General features: G+C 43.6%; 1 protein-coding gene across 1 annotated transcript in view; it reads right to left on the reverse strand.

Annotated features, from left to right (window-relative positions):
- Window positions 1-20,093, reverse strand: part of PCDH15 (protocadherin related 15) — a 1,730,880-nt gene that overhangs the window by 1,036,041 nt on the left and 674,746 nt on the right. Inside the window, exon 7 of the mRNA XM_082269384.1 lies at window positions 8,268-8,384. Within this exon, the coding sequence (XP_082125510.1) occupies window positions 8,268-8,384 (117 nt within the window). The remainder of the gene's footprint in view (window positions 1-8,267; window positions 8,385-20,093) is intronic.

Below are 20,093 nucleotides of genomic sequence, written 5' to 3' on the forward strand. Positions count from 1 at the left end.
GAAGAGTTCACCGCCGTGTTCCTGGCAAACTCAGCCCAAGGCAGGAGGTCAACCCAATTGTCTTGGTGATCGGAGACATAGCAACGAAGGAATTGCTCCAAGGCCTGATTGGATCGTTCTGCGGCCCCATTGGACTGAGGGTGGTAGGCCGAGGAGAAGGAGAGATGAATCCCCAACTGGGAGCAAAAGGCGCGCCAGAACCTGGACACAAACTGACTCCCCCGATCCGACACAATCTCCTTGGGCAAACCGTGCAACCGGAAGACCTCCCTGGCAAAAATCGTGGCCAACTCCTGTGCAGAGGGTAACTTCTTGAGAGGAACACAGTGGCACATTTTGGAAAACCTATCCACAATCATGAGAATGACCGTATGGCCTCGGGATGCAGGGAGGTCCACAATGAAATCCATCCCCAGGTGTGACCATGGGCGCTCCCCGGTGGCTAAGGGTTGCAGAAGGCCCAACGGAAGGTGCCGAGGAGACTTACTCTGGGCACAAACGGAGCATGCCGCTACATATGCGGCGATGTCGGAACGTAGGGAAGGCCACCAGAACAGACGTGAAACAGCCCAGGACAGCTGATTCTTTCCAGGATGCCCCGCGGTCTTGGAGTTATGGTAGGTTCGCAACAACCGAGTGCGCAACTCCTCAGGCACAAAACATCTGCCGTTGGGTCTCCCAGAGGGAGCACCAGATTGAGCCGCCAAAATCTGCTCACCCAGGGGAGAGGTCAGGCTGGTGCGAATGGCGGCCAGGATCTGATTCGGAGGTATGACCGAAGTCGGAATAGACTCCTCCCTGGACAGGTCGGAGTACTGCCGTGATAAGGCATCCGCCCTGATGTTCTTGGAACCGGGTAGGTAGGAGACCACGTAATTAAAACGTGACAAGAACAGAGCCCATCTGGCCTGACGTGGTGTTAATCTCTTGGCCTCAGAGAGGTAGGTCAGATTCTTGTGGTCCGTCAGGATGAGGACCGGAACCACCGAACCCTCGAGCAAGTGCCTCCATTCTTTAAGAGCCTGCACGATGGCCAATAACTCCCTGTCACCAATCTGGTAGTTGCACTCCGCGGAAGACAGTTTCCGGGAGTAAAACCCACAAGGAAGCAGAGGACCCTCTGGTGTTCTACGCTGAGACAGAAGGGCGCCTACTCCCGTCTCAGACGCGTCCACCTCGAGGACAAAGGGCAACCCAGGGTTGGGATGCGACAGAATCGGAGCTGACACAAAGGCGGACTTTAGAGCCTCAAAAGCTCGGATGGCCTCGGGCGGCCAGACCTGGGAATTACTGCCCTTCCTGGTCAGATCCGTGAGAGGCTTGGCTAGCATGGAAAAGTCCCTGATGAACTTCCGATAATAATTGGCGAAGCCCAAAAAGCACTGCAGGGAGCGAAGACCACTGGGCTGGGGCCACTGTAAGACAGCCGAAACCTTCTCAGGATCCATGGAGAACCCCTCAGCGGAAATGATGTAACCTAAGAAGGTTACCTGGGATCGGTGAAATTCGCATTTCTCAAGCTTACCGAACAGCTTGTTCTCTCGTAACCGTTGCAACACTCGTTTGACATCCAGAATGTGGGTCTCCATGGACTCAGAATATACCAAGATGTCATCCAAATAGACCACCACACACTGCTGCAACAGGTCACGGAAAACATCGTTGATGAATTCCTGAAAGACTGCGGGCGCATTGCACAGCCCAAAGGGCATAACCAAGGATTCATAATGACCGGTCCTGGTGTTAAACGCGGTCTTCCACTCATCGCCCGCCTTGATCCTTACGAGGTTATATGCCGCCCTCAGGTCGAGTTTGGTAAAGACCGTGGCCCCTTTAAGGCGATCGAACAGCTCGGAAATCAAGGGTATCGGGTAAGCGTTCTTGATCGTGATGCGATTGAGACCCCTGTAATCGATGCAAGGCCTCAACTCACCGCCCTTCTTTTTCACAAAGAAAAATCCAGCCCCTGCCGGGGACGAGGATTTGCGAATGTGTCCGCGTGAAAGCGCCTCCCTCACGTACTCCTCCATGGCCTCATTCGCTACCGACAGTGGATAGACTTTGCCACGAGGAGGAACGGCACCAGATTGTAACTCGATGGCACAATCGTATGGGCGGTGCGGAGGTAGGGCAACCGCGCGCACCTTATCGAATACATCCCGGTACTCCTCGTATTCAGGGGGCAACAGAGAGTCCGAGGAAGTACACAGCAACTTGACAGGCCCATGGATGCAACTAGCCCCACACTGCGGTGACCACGTGAGGATCTCGGCCGATCTCCAATCGAAAATCGGATTATGCTTCTGGAGCCAGGGGTACCCCAAGACCACCGAGTAGTGTGGAGAGCAGACCGACTCTCTGTGGACTGCACCAATGGCTAACCCCACTGGAAGGGTCTCATGAGTCACGTGTGGCGGCAGAAGGGGTCTGCCGTCTATCGCCTCAAGAGCCAGAGGAGAACCTCGAGCCTGCAGAGGAATGGAATTGGCGGCAGCGAACACACTATCAATGAACAAACCACCAGCACCAGAGTCCACCAACGCCTGGGTCGTCACCGAGCCCCCGACCCAGGAGAGGACAACAGTGATCAGTGGTTTGTCAACACGGGAAACCGGGGACGAGGAGACTCCACCCAAGATCTGCCCCCGACCGGATCTCAGGTGCGAGCGTTTCCCGGACGGTTCGGACATGCCAACCGAAAATGCCCACCGAGACCACAGTACATGCATCGGCCCTCGCGTCTCCGGAGTACCCTCTCCCCCTCGGACAGGCGAGCAAACCCCAGCTGCATGGGTTCACCCCCAGACAAGTCATCCCCAGGAGGCGTGGGAGGAGAGGGAGGCACGGGTGGGACAACAAAGGTAGGCGCCAATCTGTTAGGAGGCCTCCGCAGACTCTCCTTAAAGGAAGGTCTCTCCCTGAGTCTGGTGTCAATCAAAATCAGGAAAGAAATAAGAGACTCGAGCTCCACTGGTAGGTCCTTAGCTGCAACCTCATCCTTCAAGGCATCCGAGAGACCATGAGAGAAAGCAGCGACCAGAGCCTCATTATTCCAGCCCACCTCTGCTGCCAGGGTACGAAACTCAATGGCGTATTCAGCTACGGATCGTGAACCCTGTCTGATGTACATAAGGAGCTTCGCAGCAGAGGCAGCACGAGCCGGCACATCGAATACCTTCCGAAGAGAAGCAACAAAACCGGAAAACTCGGCAACCACCGGATTGTTGTTCTCCCATAAAGGGCTGGCCCAGGCCAAGGCCTTGTCCGAGAGCAGCGAGATTAAGAAGCCCACCTTTGATCTCTCAGTAGGAAAGGCATGTGGCAGCAACTCGAAATAAATGCCCACCTGGTTAAGGAAACCTCGGCACTGAGTTGGCTCTCCCCCAAAGCGCTGTGGAAGGGGGGCAGAACCGGACATACCCCGAAACACCGCAGGCGCAACAACAGGTGTCGGGGTAGACTCTGGCGCAACAACCGGAGCGGCAGTAGGAGCGGGCCCAGGAGCGACAACCGACCCATCGGCAACGGGAGCGAAATGAGCCGTGCGTTCAAGCAGGGTTTGCAACGCCACGGCGAACTGACCCAACAGGTGATCCTGCTGATCAAGTCTGGCAACCAGCGAGGGTAGAGAGGATGGCCCTGTACCGTCAGAATTCATGGCCTGTGGTACCGTGCGTTCAAGCAGGGTTTGCAACGCCACGGCGAACCGGCCCAACAGGTGATCCTGCTGATCAAGTCTGGCAACCAGCGTGGGTAGCGAGGATGGCCCTGTACCGTCAGAATTCATGGCTTGGTCCTAATGTCACGGAACCATGAACCAGACGTACAACAACAGATAAGTGAAAATAAGAAAGCTTTATTGAAAAACAAGCTGTAAAGCAAAAGTCCAAACGGATGGCGAAACTGATGCAGAGTCTTTTGCGAAGCCAGGGGTCAGGAACCAACAGGGTAGTCAGACGAAGCCAGGATCAGGAACCAGCAGGGTAGTCAGACGAAGCCAGGAACAGGAACCAGCAGGGTAGTCAGACGAAGCCAGGAACAGGAACCAGAAGCAGCAGCAGTCTTAGAAGCATGTGAACACAGGAGGACCAAGCAGGGAACTGAAGCCACAGACCTCCTATATATATGAGCTAGGCATCCAGCTCCTCCCAGTGGGAAGGAGGAGCCGCAGGGTGGGAGGCTACAAGAAACCCAGAAACCAAGATGGCCGCCAGCACATGTCAAACGAAGGAGAACAGCAAGAAGGTAAGACCATGACAATAAATAACTTCCCTTGTGATAGGTGGGGCAGTAACAGGTCCTCTTTTTGGAGAAATCAGGTATCTATTAGACCCCTGTTCTCTCCCCTGCCCTCCAGGGCAACTGATCAAACCCAGATTGGTTTGATTGGCTACTTTCCTGGCTAGGACCAGCCAGGTAAACAGAGGATTGAAACCAGAAGTGACATAATCCTTGTGGTTTCTGGCTTCATTTGTCACAGAGGGGAGGGAGAAATGGATATTCCTACCTTTACTCTGTATACTAACAACCCGACTGCATACAGCAGGACAGCCCAGGAAAACAGAGGCAGGCTGTGGGTGAGCAGAACAGCGGTGATAATTTTAGCTTCACAAAAACCATCAGGGCCACGGTATATATTTTTGTCCCTCCACTGCTTTGCAGTATAAGGGGGAGCAGTTGGGGGTGGTAAAAACACACAGCTGAGCTGAACATTTTTACCATACCCCCAAACACAAGTGTAAATGAGGCCTAAGGCCCTTTTCACACAATTGGTCCGATCGGGTCTGATCAAGTCACATGAGTGGCTATCCTCTTGCACTTTCAGATTTTGTAATTAATAGACATTATTTATTTAAACATGGCTCAGTGCACTAGCAAAAGTTATTACATCTGCCCCAGACAAGCTAACCAGCATTACTATCAGGCTTCTTTGAGATAATGGAAATAATCAATCCTGCTATTTACTCCTAAAATCAAATAACATCTGACTATATATACTCATTCCTGGGACCTCTAATTACAATTTCAGATTTGATTATAGCACCGCCTATCCCAAAACATTGCTTCCCAGCCCACAGTAATATCTTCAAGCACAAATGCATTTTATTTATATTTTACAAACTTTGTTTTGTGTATATACAAACCTTGTTAATGCATAATATAAAAACCCTTTATTCTGCTTTTATTCCTCAAAAGACCCACAGGAGTGTTCCTTGTGTGCAAACAGCATTTGCAATTTTAAATCAAACAATTAGTTGAATATGTAACGTGCAATAGTTCAATGCTCAATAAAGATCATGATATTCAAGTGATAAGAAAAGTGCTCAGTCCCAAAAATTTGCGATATGCAATTAGCAAATCTTCACATATAATAAAGTGTCTTGTGCTCTCTTCAATTGCAACTTCCACTTAAGTGCCACCAGTTCACCACAGTGTGATATAGGTCCCCACTCACCAGATGGAGTTTACCCTCTTGTTATATACTGTAACAAAGAGGTGTCAATAATTACTTTGGTGGTCTCTCATAGACCGGGGGTTCCCTCAGGCTGCTCTCCAGTGTCCTCTCTCTGAGACTGTATCACTGATGGCTCCAGTGGCAAAGTATGTTAGTGGAAGAGAAAGAAATAGAAAGGTGGGCTGATGCACGGAGAGTAATCTCAGAGGATTCATGGACCACAGGCTTGCAGCAAGCGAATACCCACAATATAGACAAGTAGATGAGTGAAAAGTTTAAACTATGCGAGAGATCTGCCAGATGCAGCCAAATTCGTGCGATGTGGAGCGTCCCCGAGTAATTTCATACGATGGGGCTCTGTAGCGTTCAGATGAATGAGCGATCAGGGCATAGCTGCCTTTGCATCCTGCTTTTATTGGCTGGGTACATGTAGGTTCCTTAACAGTGCTTTGCTATATGCCAGTAAACAGATTGGCTGGAGTCAGACACGAGCCAGGGAATACAAGGACTATTAACCATTTCACACAATACAAAAAATGTAAAGGGTACACATTTTACACCATTTCAAGTCTTTAAATATCAGGTTATAACTGTACCATTAGAAGCTCTGGGGCATATAGACATTTACAAAACAGAGCAAGGGAATGTGGGCATACCAAATGCAAGCCAGATGAATAAGCTAAAGAAGCTATGGCTGCAAAATCTGGACAAAAGTAATGTGACAGTTAGGCTTCATTCACACAGCTGTAAAAATATGCATACACAAGTGTTTTAAAATTACAGATCTGAATGCAGATGCATTTTTTTTAACTGAGCCATTCACACAAGTGTGTAAACATGAGCTGCTTTGAGATTCATAACACATGAATCTGTGTATAAATCAGCATCTAAGAACATTTGCTTTATGCACTTACGTGTATAAATGCAGGTAAATAAGTTATGCAACCATCAATCCCTCCCCTCAAGCCAGGTTACTAGGTGTAATCCTAAACTCTGACCTGTTCTTTCAGCCCCAAATCCAATCATTGTCAAAAGCTTGTAGACTTCACCTCAGCAACATCTCTAAAATTCACCCCTTTTTAACAATTGAAACCACCAAGCTACTCATTCACTCCCTTGTTATTTCTTGCTTTGACTATTGCAACTCCCTTCTCATAGGCCTACCACTCCATAGGCTATCCCCTCTTCAGTCTATCATGAATGCCGCTGCCAAGCTTGTCCACCTTACCAACTGCTCAGTGTCTGCCTCCCCTCTCTGCCAATCCCTACACTGGCTCCCGATTGCCCAGCTAATTAAATTCAAAATACTAACCACAACATACAAAGCCATTCACAACTCTGCCCCAAGCTACATTACCAATCTTGTCTCCAAATATCACCCAAACCGTCCTCTCCACTCCTCTCAAGACCTCCTGCTCTCGGGCTCCCTTGTCTCCTCCTCCAATGCTTGTCTCCAGGATTTCTCCAGGGCCTCTCCAATCCTCTGGAATGCTCTGGAATGCTCTACCTCCTACTCTAGCTGCTTTCAGGCGATCCCTGAAAACTCATCTCTTCAGGGAAGCCTATCACACCACCAACTAATCTTCCATCAGCTCATTCCCTACTGTTACAACCTCTTGTAACACCTGCCCTACCCCATTAGATTGTAAGGCCCTCTTAATCCTCTTGTATTTTATTGTATTGTAACTGTATTGTCTCCCTTTTATATTGTAAATCGATGCGTAAACTGCTGGCACTATATACATCCTAAATAATAATACTAATAAAGTACAATAAGTCTAAACAAAGGGGGAAAATAAATTTTCATAAACACAAACTATGTACACACACACACACATTTTTATGCATTTACATCTATATGTAAGTTGTTCATGCAGGAATTTTTTTCCTAGAAAACATGTGTGTAAGAACATCAGAAATTTTTTTACAGCTGTATGCTTAAAGTCTAAGGGGTACATTGGTACATCCTGTTACTTACATGGGATGAGTTTCCTAGCACTACCAATTTACAAAGATCAGTGCTCAGAGCACAATTATAAGGTTTAACATCTAGTGACATATTTTTTTTATGTTGACTAAAACTGATGATAAACAAAATGTTTACAAGAGGAAAAAATTATTTGTTTTAGTTTTAGGTTTGATTACTGTTGCCTTAACATTTCCAACCTATTCAACCAATTGTATAGTATACTGAAAGGCTTTTCACTTAAATCTCTGGTTTCATGTTATACTGTGAAAGTGACACTAAATTCACATTTTTTATTAAATAAAATAAACACAATATGTCTAATTATAACTGGAATGCACCCTCTACTGTATCTCTTGTTTCCTTTTTGTCAGCTCTAAAATGCATGATTTTTTTCTGCTATCCTTAAACTTCCTATTCTAGGGTGACTATGAATATTCTCCACACCCAACCCAATTCATATACCTTACGTATATGAATGTAACCACCATTTTCCTGCTCACCCCCAAGGTGAACTACAAATCTACTTGTAAACACATTCTGTTAACTCACTAAGCATATGTCCAGAAATAACAGCACAACTCACTCTAAATTTTAAACATAAAAAGACAAAGTCGTGAGATACTTAATATTTTAAAATGACTACTGTAAAGAATGAGTTTAGTGTCACTTTAATTATTCTACAAACATAAAATATATTTTGGGGATTGAAACATTTGATATGCAGGGATAGCTATAGTCATATATTTCTGACTACAGATATATGTATTAGAGTGTAAAGGGAAATATTTTTTCCTTGTAAAAAGTAAATAGATGCAATATTACCAATGGCCGAAGTGCACTTACTGTGTCATTTGGGTTGTATCGGATAAAATATTCAATCTGGCCATTAGGACCATCATCAATGTCTGTAGCACCTTTATCCGCAAATCCATTATAAACCGTGGTTCCAACTGGTGTTAACTAGGAAAATATAAAAATTGAAAGTTACCTTACAGTTGAAATGAGTATATTACCAATATAATGTCATGATAACATCCAGGTCATTTCAGATTTCTTTGAAAGCCATAATCATTTTTTTTTTTAGCAATATATGAAAAATATAAGATCCAAGTGCTGTTTAAAAGCAAAGAAAAAATTAGAAGAAATGTATATTTTATGCTTCTAAATAACTTTGATTAGGTCAAGGGGGAGTAATAGATGGCACCACCAGTGGTCTACTATGATACAGAAAGAAACACTAGTCTTTGTACCTTAAAACACAAAACTATACTTTCTATTTATTTATTATTCTACCTATTACTAAACATGGCAAATACAATATAAATTAAAAACATTTAAATGATAGAAGAAATACACTATATTTGCTTTCTTATATTAGTTGGTAAATGAACTTCGAAATATACATGCAAGAAGCAAGCAGATTGCAGAATATATTAGACCTTGACATTTAGAATCAACTCCAAGCAGTAGAGAAGACTCTGAACCAGCAAAAGCTATTTGGTTGAACAGTAGGAAGTCGCGGGAAAGACTATTATATTTTGAAGACATACCATGATCTCTCAATGCATTGAGCATGTGAAAGAGAAAAGAATATCCTTCAGAAAAGTGGATATAGGTTTAACAAAGGTTATTGGATCTTTGAAAAGAAGCTGCATTTTCCTGAGTTTAACTATTTACGGTATGTTCCAGAGCTTTTTTGGCTATACAGCAAATAGTAAAGCAAATAAAGAAGATCTAGCATGTATCACAATAGCAGTCTGTGGAGATATATATATATATATATATATATATATATATATATATATATATATATATATATATATATATATATATATATATATATATATATATATATATATTTGTGTATCAACAACTTGTTAAAAGCAGATTTTATTAATGCTTGCTATACTATATATAACCATTTTACTGAGGTTTTTGCAAAAAATCATAACAAGCCCTTTCCTCAGAAATATGATGGTGAGGTATTATTATTCATGCAGATAAGAAGGTTTTTCTTCTCCATATTAAATAAAAAAGGACTGTAGGTTATCCTGTGTAAGCTTAGTGTGGGGAGGGGGGAAGAGTTCAAGAAAGTGGGAAGGGAGGAGAAGGGAGAAGAGAAAAGAAAAGAAGGGGGCAAGGGGGGCACTTTCAGACTTAGATGATCTCTTTAATGATCTCGTTATGGGAAAAGGGAACAGTTAAAAATGTGTGGTTTCTGGTTTCATATCAACCATGTTCACATATTAATCATGAGACAGTTGTATTTTCTTGAGCATCAGAATAGGAACCATGGATACTAGATGAGCCAGAATTTATTTAACGTGGTCATTAAGAGATTTAGTTAGGTCCTTTGTGTTGCATATGGTATTTAGCTCTACACCAATATTGTATAGCAGGGGTGTGCAACTGTTTCCAAAATCTGGGGATCATTATTTTAGCCCTATGTATAAAGTAAGGACTTGTTATATGAAATAGGGTCCATATTTTTCAATTGTAGGTAAAAGTAAGTAGGGTTGTCAGGAATATTACATTTGATCTGTTTAGTGATGATAGAGAAGAAGGCTTGTCAAAAAGGTACATGTTTTGGCAAGTCAAAAAAGGAGTAGTAAAGTTTCCAGCATCTCAAGGAAGCTGTTTTTTGGGAAGATGTTGTGGAGTTTTTCTAGGGTGTAATACCAGTGAGACAGTGGCATATATAGTAGCATATTATCCCACTGCAAGCCTGTAAGCCGATGATTGAGTTTTTCCTCCCAAAGGTTGAAAAGGGGGGCCTAGGGATATTATCATTATGGAGCCCCTTACAGGTTTGAAAAAATAGGCCCCAGGGAGCAGATCCACTTAAGCACATTTGTTCCAGGGGAGTAAATGTTATTAAGATATGTATGGAATCAATATAGGAAGGACAGTTATTTACCTAACACAATTTAAGAGTTGCTTATACAAATTCTTCCCCTTATATAATAATTATAAAAACGAATAATTCTGAGTTTAAGGTCATAGTATTGGTCATAGCATAGCCATTTGTCCATTGACTCTGCAAATGCATTTGTTCGGCACAAAGTGAGTGAGCACAAATGTTCTGTAGACTATTTTCTCTTCTGAATGAATTTTATTGTACTAGTAGCAATAAAATATTGTATTATGGCCACTAGATGCAGCTCTGGAGCATACAATATACAAACATCTTTGTAAAAAGATATGCAATTTAACAATTCTAGAGAATGCTAATGGAAACTAGTAAAATAAATGTAACCATTGGTCACATGCATTAGCTGTTTTCCTCTATCATTCTATAGAATTGTTATTTTGAATCTCTTGTTACAAAGACATAGTATTTCCTATGCCTCTCAGCTCCATTTAGTTGCCATAATGCAAATTTTAAAGTCAAGCAGAGAGCATTTGGTTATATCTGTAGGAGGAAAAGATACCTCAGCTAATGTTAATGCAATATCTGGATCGCTTCTTTGTAGTGTAATAATTATACTTTCATTCATGCTGAATAGTGCAGTCTCGTTGTACCTCTGGTTGGCTACAGCTATAAATGCTGCAGCTTAAATACAAATAAGCAGTGGTGTATTCTATCCACTATTTTCTCTTCTTGTCCATTACAAAAAACATTGAACACCTCAGAAAGTACAGCAAGACTAGCATGAATACACTACAAAGAAGCAATTTAGATACTGTTAACTCAGGACCATTGCTCAACACTCAAATTAAAAAAAATATATATATAAAATATATATATATTATGGCATTTTTAATGGCGCGGCCAAAATTTTACAAAGAAAAGGAAGGACCTCTTCCTAGAGAATTTTGCAACATGGGTCAAGCAGAGAGAGAGAGGGAGATCATCAAGCACGATTTCCAGTCACAAAACAAAAAAAATAAAAATTAAATATCAGACACTTTTTTCAGACAGGTTCATGAAGTGGGTCATATCAGAAGAGATCAACATAGCAACTCAAGATTCCAATCCATAAAAAAGAGAACTGTACCTTCCAGAGATGCACAGTGCATTCTGTGCCCTGATTGGGCAAAGCTTTGCCCAATCAGGGTGCAGTATAAGCTGGTTGTTAACTACTTGCCGACCGGCCAGGCAAAGTGACGTATATATACGTCACTAGCCTGTGACCGGTTTGTGAGCCAATAGCGTGCGAGCGCGTGCCCGCCGCGGCTCGTTCACGGAGGAGTCCGCGCTTGTGACCGGCGGACCCGATGTCCGCCGGTCACACTACGATCGTCGGTAGAGCGGGAGAAAGGCGGGCGGCTTATGTAAACAAGCCGCCTGTCATTCTCCCCTGTGTAAAAATGGAGATCAGACGGTTCTACTATGTAGAACCGTTGATCTCTGTTTTTACAATAGGAGACCTGTCCCACTACAGTTAGAAGCACGCCCCTAGGACACACTTAACCCCTCCCTCTCCAATACAGTTAACCCCTTCCCTGCCAGTGTCATTTTTACAGTAACAGTGCATATTTTTAGCACTGATTACTGCAGTAATGTCACTGGTAACCCCAAAAGTGTCAAAAATGTCAGTCAAGGGTCCGATCTGTCCGCCGCAATGTCGCAGTCCCGCAAAAAAAATCGCAGATTGCCGCCATTACTCGTTAAAAAAAAAAAACACCAAAAATGACAAAAATCTTTCCCTTTGTTAGTAAACGCGCTAACTTTTGCGCAAACCAATCAAAATACGCTTTTTGCGATTTTTTTTACCAAACATATGTAGGATAAAACAAATTAGCCGAAAATGTTAAAAAATTTTGATTTTTACATTTTTTTGGGGGGAATTTCATATAAAAAAATTTGAAAAATATTGTTATTTTTGCAAAATTTACGCTCTTTTTTTGTTTATAGCGCATGATCAAAAAATCGCACAGGTGATCAAATACCACCAAAAGAAAGCTCTCTTTGTGGGAAAAAGAAGGACATGAAATTCGTTTAGGTACAGCGTCGCATGACCGTGCAATTGTCCGTTAAAGTCACGCAGTAAAAAATCGCAAAAAAAACCCTGGTCGGAATGGGGGTAAAATCTTCCGGGGCTTAAGTGGTTAAGGAATACCTTCTCTGCATCCAATGATAGGAGCAGAGAAGGAATCTGACAGGCTCTAGCAAAATATGTAAAATATTGATGACTATCCTTGTAGCATCTGATGTCTGTCTACCTGAGGTTAAGCCAGTTTGACCGAGTTTAATCAGGGTTGGTAAAATAGGGAGGAGCATATAAGCCAGAATCTTGGCACAGAGCTTAACATCTGTATTTAGTAGCCAAATAGGCCTAAAATTAGATGGGATTGTAGGTTCCTTACCCAGTTTCAGAATGGTAACAAAATATGCTTTCAACATTTCAGACAGGAATGAAGCAGAGTACATTGCTGTAGAATAGACCCTCATCAGTGCTGGGGAAATAGTATTTTGGAAAAGCTTATATTAACCATTTGTTAGGCTGTCAGGGCCAGAAGATTCTCCAGAGGGAAACAATTTAATTGCTTTCTCTATTTAAGAACTTATGATAGATACGTTGAGGGATGCCAATTGTACTTTAGACTGAGAGGGAAAGTTAAGACCTGTCAAAAAGGCTTGCATGGCATCATCTGGAGGTTGCAGAGTATTGAGGTATTTCCTAAGGTTATATAATAAGTAGTAATACTCAGCAAAGGAGTCTGCTATGTCTTTTGGGTTGACAATTCTGCTCTTATCTACTGGGTGAATCAAATAAGGTATGTTTGGGACTTTCTTTCCTTAAGCCTCTGGGCCAGGAGTTTTCCAGCCCTGTTACCACACGAGTAATGTGCCAGTTTTAGGGAAGTAAGATGATTGTTGTACTGCTCTAAGAGAGTAAGCCTGAGTTCAGTACAAAGCATAATTTGTGCATTATGTTAGCATCTGCAAGCATTTTTTTTTGGTTTTCCAAACTCTTAATGTCACTTAAAAGGTGGTATCTGAGATGGGCTGATTTTTAGTAGGGAAAGCATTTATTGTCTCCACAAGCTCCCTTGTGTCTTCTAAGTAATCCTGGTCAGTGCTCACCTTTGTGCTGTGAATTCCAGCTTACATGAGGGGCTTGAATTTAGCTGAGCTGTGAGACAGAGGTGAAGAGGCATCTGGTGAATGCTGCAGGGAGTCACCCTGAGAGCTTGGGCTTGGTGCAGCGGAGAAGGAGCCGTCAGAGGAGGTCGGAGACTGGCCGTCAGCGCCATCTTTATAAAGGTAGGAAGAAAAATTGGAGTTTCTTCGGCTGTCAGGATTCTTTACTTTTTTGGGTCATTGCGGGAGATCAGGCGGCACTTTGGATGGGTGTTAGTGTGTCTGGGGCATGATAAGGGCACCTCGATAACCTCAGATTTCCAATGCTGGAGCAGTGGCGGAGCCAAAGGGCTAGCTGGGGTGGCATTTGCCACCCCAGACAAAGTCCTCGCCACCCCTGTTGCCACCCCGCTCGCTCGCGCTGCGCTCCTGAATAACGAGTGGGCGGCCGCCCGGCTGCAGCTAGCTATTCTCGAGAGGAGATGGATGACTCAGATGAGGAGACTGACTGTGAATCAGAGGCAGAGCGCGCAGCGCGGTGAGCCGCAGCAGCAGCTGGCGCTGCCGTGAGCCGCTGCACAGCTAACCAATCAAGCGTGCCTGCACACCTGATTGGTTCGCTGTGCCGCTACTCACGACGTGATTGGTTGGCCAGCCTGTGTGTGTGTGTGAAAACTAGCTGCGGGGGCGGGCCGGGCCGGCATGTCACGTGGTGGGTGGACACTGACTGGACCGTGGATTTCTTCTTCACTGTGACCTCGAGTCTTGTCTTCTACCAGCAGCTGCAGTACCACCTAAGCCTGACCTCCTGCTGCTGTAATCGTCCATTAGGTAAGTCTCTCTGGTGGTCTCAGGTCTCTGGATTCTGGAATGGATGTACTAGTCTTCTTCTAATTAATACTATAGCTCATGATGGATGGGCCAATGTGAAATGATAAAGTCACTGTCAGATCAAATGTCAGAGTGAGAAATGACTGCCAGTCATTTCTCACTCTGACATGTGATATATCTGACACTCAGTGACTTTATCATTTCACATTGGCCCATCCATCATGAGCTATAGTATTAATTAGAAGACTATCATCCATTCCAGAGACCACCTGACCAGTGACCACCAGTCATTGACTGGTGGTCAGGTGGTCTCTGGAATGGATGATAGTCTTCTAATTAATACTATAGCTCATGATGGATGGGCCAATGTGAAATGATAAAGTCACTGAGTGTCAGATATATCACATGTCAGAGTGAGAAATGACTGGTGGTGGCACTGGAATGGATGAACTCTTCTAATTAATACTATAGCTCATGATTTGCCAATTTGAAATTATAAAGTCAGATATATCAAATGTCAGAGTGAGAAATGTGTATTTGCAGACTGACTGAGGAGCTTCTTCTGTTTGAATGAAAGTTCATGCAGACTTGATAGCAATGCCTTCTAGCCTAGAAGAAAATCAAGCGTTGACCTGATCCTGCCATAGCTGCACACTTCTGCTTAACATAAGTCAAAAGGAGATTTTACTTTTGAAGGCCTATTTTTAAAGTGACACTAAACTCTGTGTAAAAAAAAGATTACATTCTATTCAAGGGTGTTTTCAGAAAAAGTAAATTTTCTCTGCCCCCTCCAAATCTCCAGGCTCCATTTTTTTTTCTTTTTGCTGCAATCTAACTTCCTGTGGGTTGCAATGTTCATTCTCCATCATGGCCCCATATTGTATGCAGGAACATAGCCACAGTCTCTCCTGCTTGCTCCCAAGATGGACAATGGACGATGACATCTGTAGTGAATGTAGAGCAGTGCACAAGACTGCAACTAATGCGTCCTGCTTGTTCCAAACAAATGGAAGTGGGGGAGGGGGGTCTGTTGTAATCTGAGAGAGGTGGCAAAAAAACCCACAGTAAAACCAATTTCAGGAAAAAATAGAATAAACGGCCATTAAGAAGTGGATATGTTTGATATTTTTGGAGAATAAAGATCCCCTCCCTCCACAGCCTCTGTAACATTTAAAATAGGTGTGTCACCCAGCCGTGCCTTTTATTTATAGAGGTCTGTGAATGAAACTACAAGTGCCATTTCCACCACGATAGATGGACTTGTAGTTCCAATGGACTGTGAGTGTGCTGATCAGCAACGTGTTCATATTCCATTCCCACTTCCAACAGCTCTGAAGCTGAAAGCCCGTACAGTAGTACGAGCACAGAGCTGTAGGCAGTGTCTGCAAGAGCCCCCAAAATAATTCTAAAAGGGGAAAAAAGGGAGAGGAAGCAGGTGCTGGATGGGAAGCAATAATTAAGGGAGTGCATACCATTCAGTCCAAATGGACCACATATAGGAGAACTTAAGGCCCGTACACACGTGCAGATTGTCGGCCGAAAAGATTCGGCCGACGACCGATCGGCCGATTTTCGGCTTGTTAGTATGATGCTTCCGACAGCCGACAGCGCACTTTCGGCCGAACAGAATCTGTCGTGCAAGCATTAAAATTTTTGTATGCCGACACCAGAACGGCCGATTGTTCGCCAGTCAGTACAGAATTCGGCCAACAGACAGCAGATTTGCAAGACTGGGCATGCTCAGAAAAGAAAAAACACAGGGAAAGTTAACCATCACATGACATCACTTCTGCAGTCGGCTGTTGTTGGCGGACAAAATTCGTGTGCAGTCTTTTGCACTTTTCAGCGGACACAACAGCTGGGGACAAAAGACGGCCGATCGTTCGGCCGACGATCGGTACGTGTGTACGGGGCTTTAGCGCTGACACTTGCTCTGCAAGCCAGCATAGATTCAAAATGAAAGTTTGTGCGGACAATATCAAGGACCTCCGAAACATTAGGAGCCAGGGTTGTTTTCTACTTTTTAGCAATAAGCAGTCTAGCTGCTAGAAGGACGTGTGTAACTACACTGCGATATTGTCCCGGAAAGACCTCAATACCTATATTTAGAACTGCCAGTGAGGGATTTGGACGGGTCAGGATACCTGTCATATCAGAGATAATACAAAATATTCCATTCCAAAAACTAGTGAGCAATCTACAAGACCAGAAGATGTGATAGATATTGCCTACATGCCCACAACCCCTCCCAACAATTGGGGGAGGAAGCCTGGGAGAACCTGGATAGTCTGTAGGGGGTGAGATACCATCTAAGCGCTATCTTCTGGATAATTTCCTAGAGGTTAACACATCTCGAGGCCAGATAAACCGCCCGGAAGGCACATTTTCATTGGTAATCCTTAAATGACTGGCATAGTTCCGACTCCCACTTTAGGAAGGGCTTAGATTTCTGAAAAGAGAGCTTGTCTTGGAATAGATTATAGAATAGGGAGATTCCTTTGTGAGGTGGTGTAGGTGAAGAAAGAAACTGCCACACAGATTTTGGGAGGGATAAAAAAGGGGGTATCAATGGGGACAGAAGGTGGGAAATTTGTAGGAACTTGTAAGCGTCCTGTGGGGAGATATTAAATCGGGATCTCAGTTGGTCAAGGGATAGAAGTGCATCACCTACGAACAGGTCCGAGATCAAGGTGATGTCCTTTTCCCTCCACTTCAGGGGCGCTAGAGAGGGCAGCACATCTGTGAGGGTTTCAATCTCCCTATTCTATAATCTATTCCAAGACTTAGATTGAAAGATCAAACCAAACATCACTGTACAACATAAATAAAATAGCTCTTATTAACACTTCAAAATTAATGTCTATGCTCACGATACCAGAGTACAGAATTATGTGACCTCAGTTGTTTACTGAATGTGCTCTCTGAGAAAAAGCTAATGTTGAAATGTAACGAATACTTTTTCTAGGTCATGCTTTACAATTTGTTACTTCAAAATTACCAGCTACACCAGGTAGCTTCTTTTCATATAACAAAAAAAAAAGATAAGGAAAACATGAAAAATATTTAGAATATATGTACCAAGCAGCCATAGTTCTGAATGGGCTTTATCTATTACCCAGGATGCAAAACTTTCTGAATTGAGGGACCTCATCTTGGGTTTTGGCATCTGAGTGAGGCACAACAGGTGTTTTCAGTTTTAGTGTTTAAATAATGGTGTTTAAATAATAATACTGTTTAGTGTGTAATATATATATATATATATATATATATATATATATATATATTATGTAACCCTTTCAATAAATGTGTATTGCTGATTGAACTACCTCTTTTGTGTAAAGATCTAGATGTGTATAGGCGCATGCTACTACAATGATTGGGGTGTATGCACATGTACACAGAACAAAAGGCAACACGGGTCTTTTCTCGGTTTCTCGGATGATCGCTGGAGGGCAGCGGCAATCGCCGCCACTCCTCCCGTGGCCCGCTCCCTGCGGCCCACCTCCTGCTGTGTCTAAACACAGTGGGAGCGTGGCTCTGGCGGCGCTTGTTCGCCGCCAAAACCACATGCACTCCAGTCGCGTAGGTGGTGGCTGGTCGGCAAGTGGTTAACAACATATTTAATATGGAAGATTATATAGCACTAACAACAGACAGAACTGAGAAGTTTCACAAGATGTGGACAACCCGGTACCTCAGACCTTAGACATTCCAAGGACTTTGACGAACTGTCTCTTAGCTGAATTGACCCTATGGACTATATCCCTCATGTTTCATAGAGGTCTACTTTACCTACAACTCTTGATCGGTGAAAAGACTTTTCACATTAATATCTCAATTTACACCTCTGTTCAGTAAATCACTGGGACATATATCCCTGGACTAGTAATTACAGAATTAATTCTCTTAGCGTTACTACCTCTCCTAACCCAAAATCTATGCTACCTCTAGCTACTTCTTCCATACTTTCTGAGATACTATATCTCACATCTATATTTCTACTTCTGATTGCTGCGTATTGTCTAATTGTAAATTAAGAAATTTGCATAAGGCTTTAACTTACTTTCTTGACTTTATTTAACTTAATTAACATACAAATCAAATTTACAATACAAAATAAATGTTGTATGGAATTACATTAAAAGATTCAACCTGTATGATTATTATTGAGTTTAACTGTATGTCACTGGTGCACTTGTTTTTCTGCACACATGTTTCTAATGTTCCTTTGCCTTCATTTTTATTCTCAATAAACTTGATTGTGAAAAAAAAAATATTTTTCAGCACTGCCTTAACCCCCCCATGGGCATGGCGTTCATCAGAGGTTCAGAGTTTGCCACTGGAGACCTCTTCTACTCCTCCATGATGACATCACAGAGCTGGTGGATGTTAGAGACCTTGTGCTCCTCCACCTTCGGTTTGAGGATGCCCCACAGATGCTCAAAAAGGTTTAGGTCCGGAGACATGCTTGGCCTGTCCATCACCTTTACCTTTAGATTCTTTAGCAAGGCAGTGGTCATCTTGGAGGTATGTTTGGGGTCGTTATCATGTTGGAATACTGCCTTTCAGCCCAGTCTCTGAAGGGAGAGGATCATGCTCTGCTTTAGTATGTCACAGTACATGTTGGCATTCATGGCTCTCTCAATGAACTGAAGCTCCCCAGTTCTGGCAGCACTTATGCAGCTCCAGACCATGACACTCCCATCACCATGCTTGACTGTAGGCAAGACACACTTGCCTTTGTACCCCTCCCTGGTTGCCATCATACAGGCTTGACACCATCTGAACCAAATAGGTTTATCTTGGTCTCATCAGACCAAAGGACATGGTTCCAATAATCCATGTCTTTAGTCTGCTTGTCTTCAGCAAACTGTTTGCAGGCTTTCTTGTGCATCATCTTTAGATCTCAAACAAGGAAAGAACGAACCACTCAGGTGAGGAGGTATTCCCACAACACATCCAACACAGGTGCAGGCAAGGATCCGCAATCCTGATAGCAGCAATGTGAGAGTACAAAGTGCCGCACCACTGGTTGGAGATGTGAAAAGTTAAAATCCAAATTTATTGAAGTCCAAACGGTAAAAACATCAAAGATGTGACCACAAACAGACAGAGACACGGGAAAGAAGCACGGCGGTTGACGCGTTTCACGGAGTCTTCCGCTTAGTCGTAACCATGCATGAACATTACAAAACATTGCTTTAAATGAGGAAAAGACATATCATGTGCTCCTCCCAGATCGCAGTTGACTGAGCACACAGCTGTAGGTAGTAACCCCTAATTAGAGGCACTCAAACAGCCCAGCAGAATTTGTTTGTAAGTTGTCTCTGGCATTGGGTCTCTCAATGAACGTCTGGGTGAGTGGCTGGATGGCCAGCTTCAACCCGTTGTGCACAATTTGCCTAGCTATCTGAAGGATACCACACACTTATTAAGTGTAACAAACGAGATTCGTTGGCAACCAGACTATCAGTGGATGACATGTGATGTTGCCAGCTTATACTCCTCGATCCCCCACAATCTAGCCTTAGAAGCTGTTCATTTTTCACTGACTCACTATACCAACTTGACTGAGGTGGCTAAATCCTATATCTTGGAGGTTTTGGAATACCTTCTCAGGCACAATTATTTTATGTTTGATGGGGTTTTCTATCTCCAGAGATGTGGGGCAGCCATGGTGGCTATTTTTTCACCCTCCTTGGCCAACCTCTATATGGGTTGGTGGGAGAGGACCCACATCTTTGGAGATAGGAACCCCTTTAGGGACCACATTGTTTTGTTTTTTCGCTACATAGATGACCTGATTTTCA

The sequence above is a fragment of the Pelophylax lessonae genome (genome assembly GCF_965119305.1).
Source record: "Pelophylax lessonae genome assembly, chromosome: 9".
In the NCBI taxonomy this organism is placed as follows: Eukaryota; Metazoa; Chordata; class Amphibia; order Anura; family Ranidae; genus Pelophylax; species Pelophylax lessonae.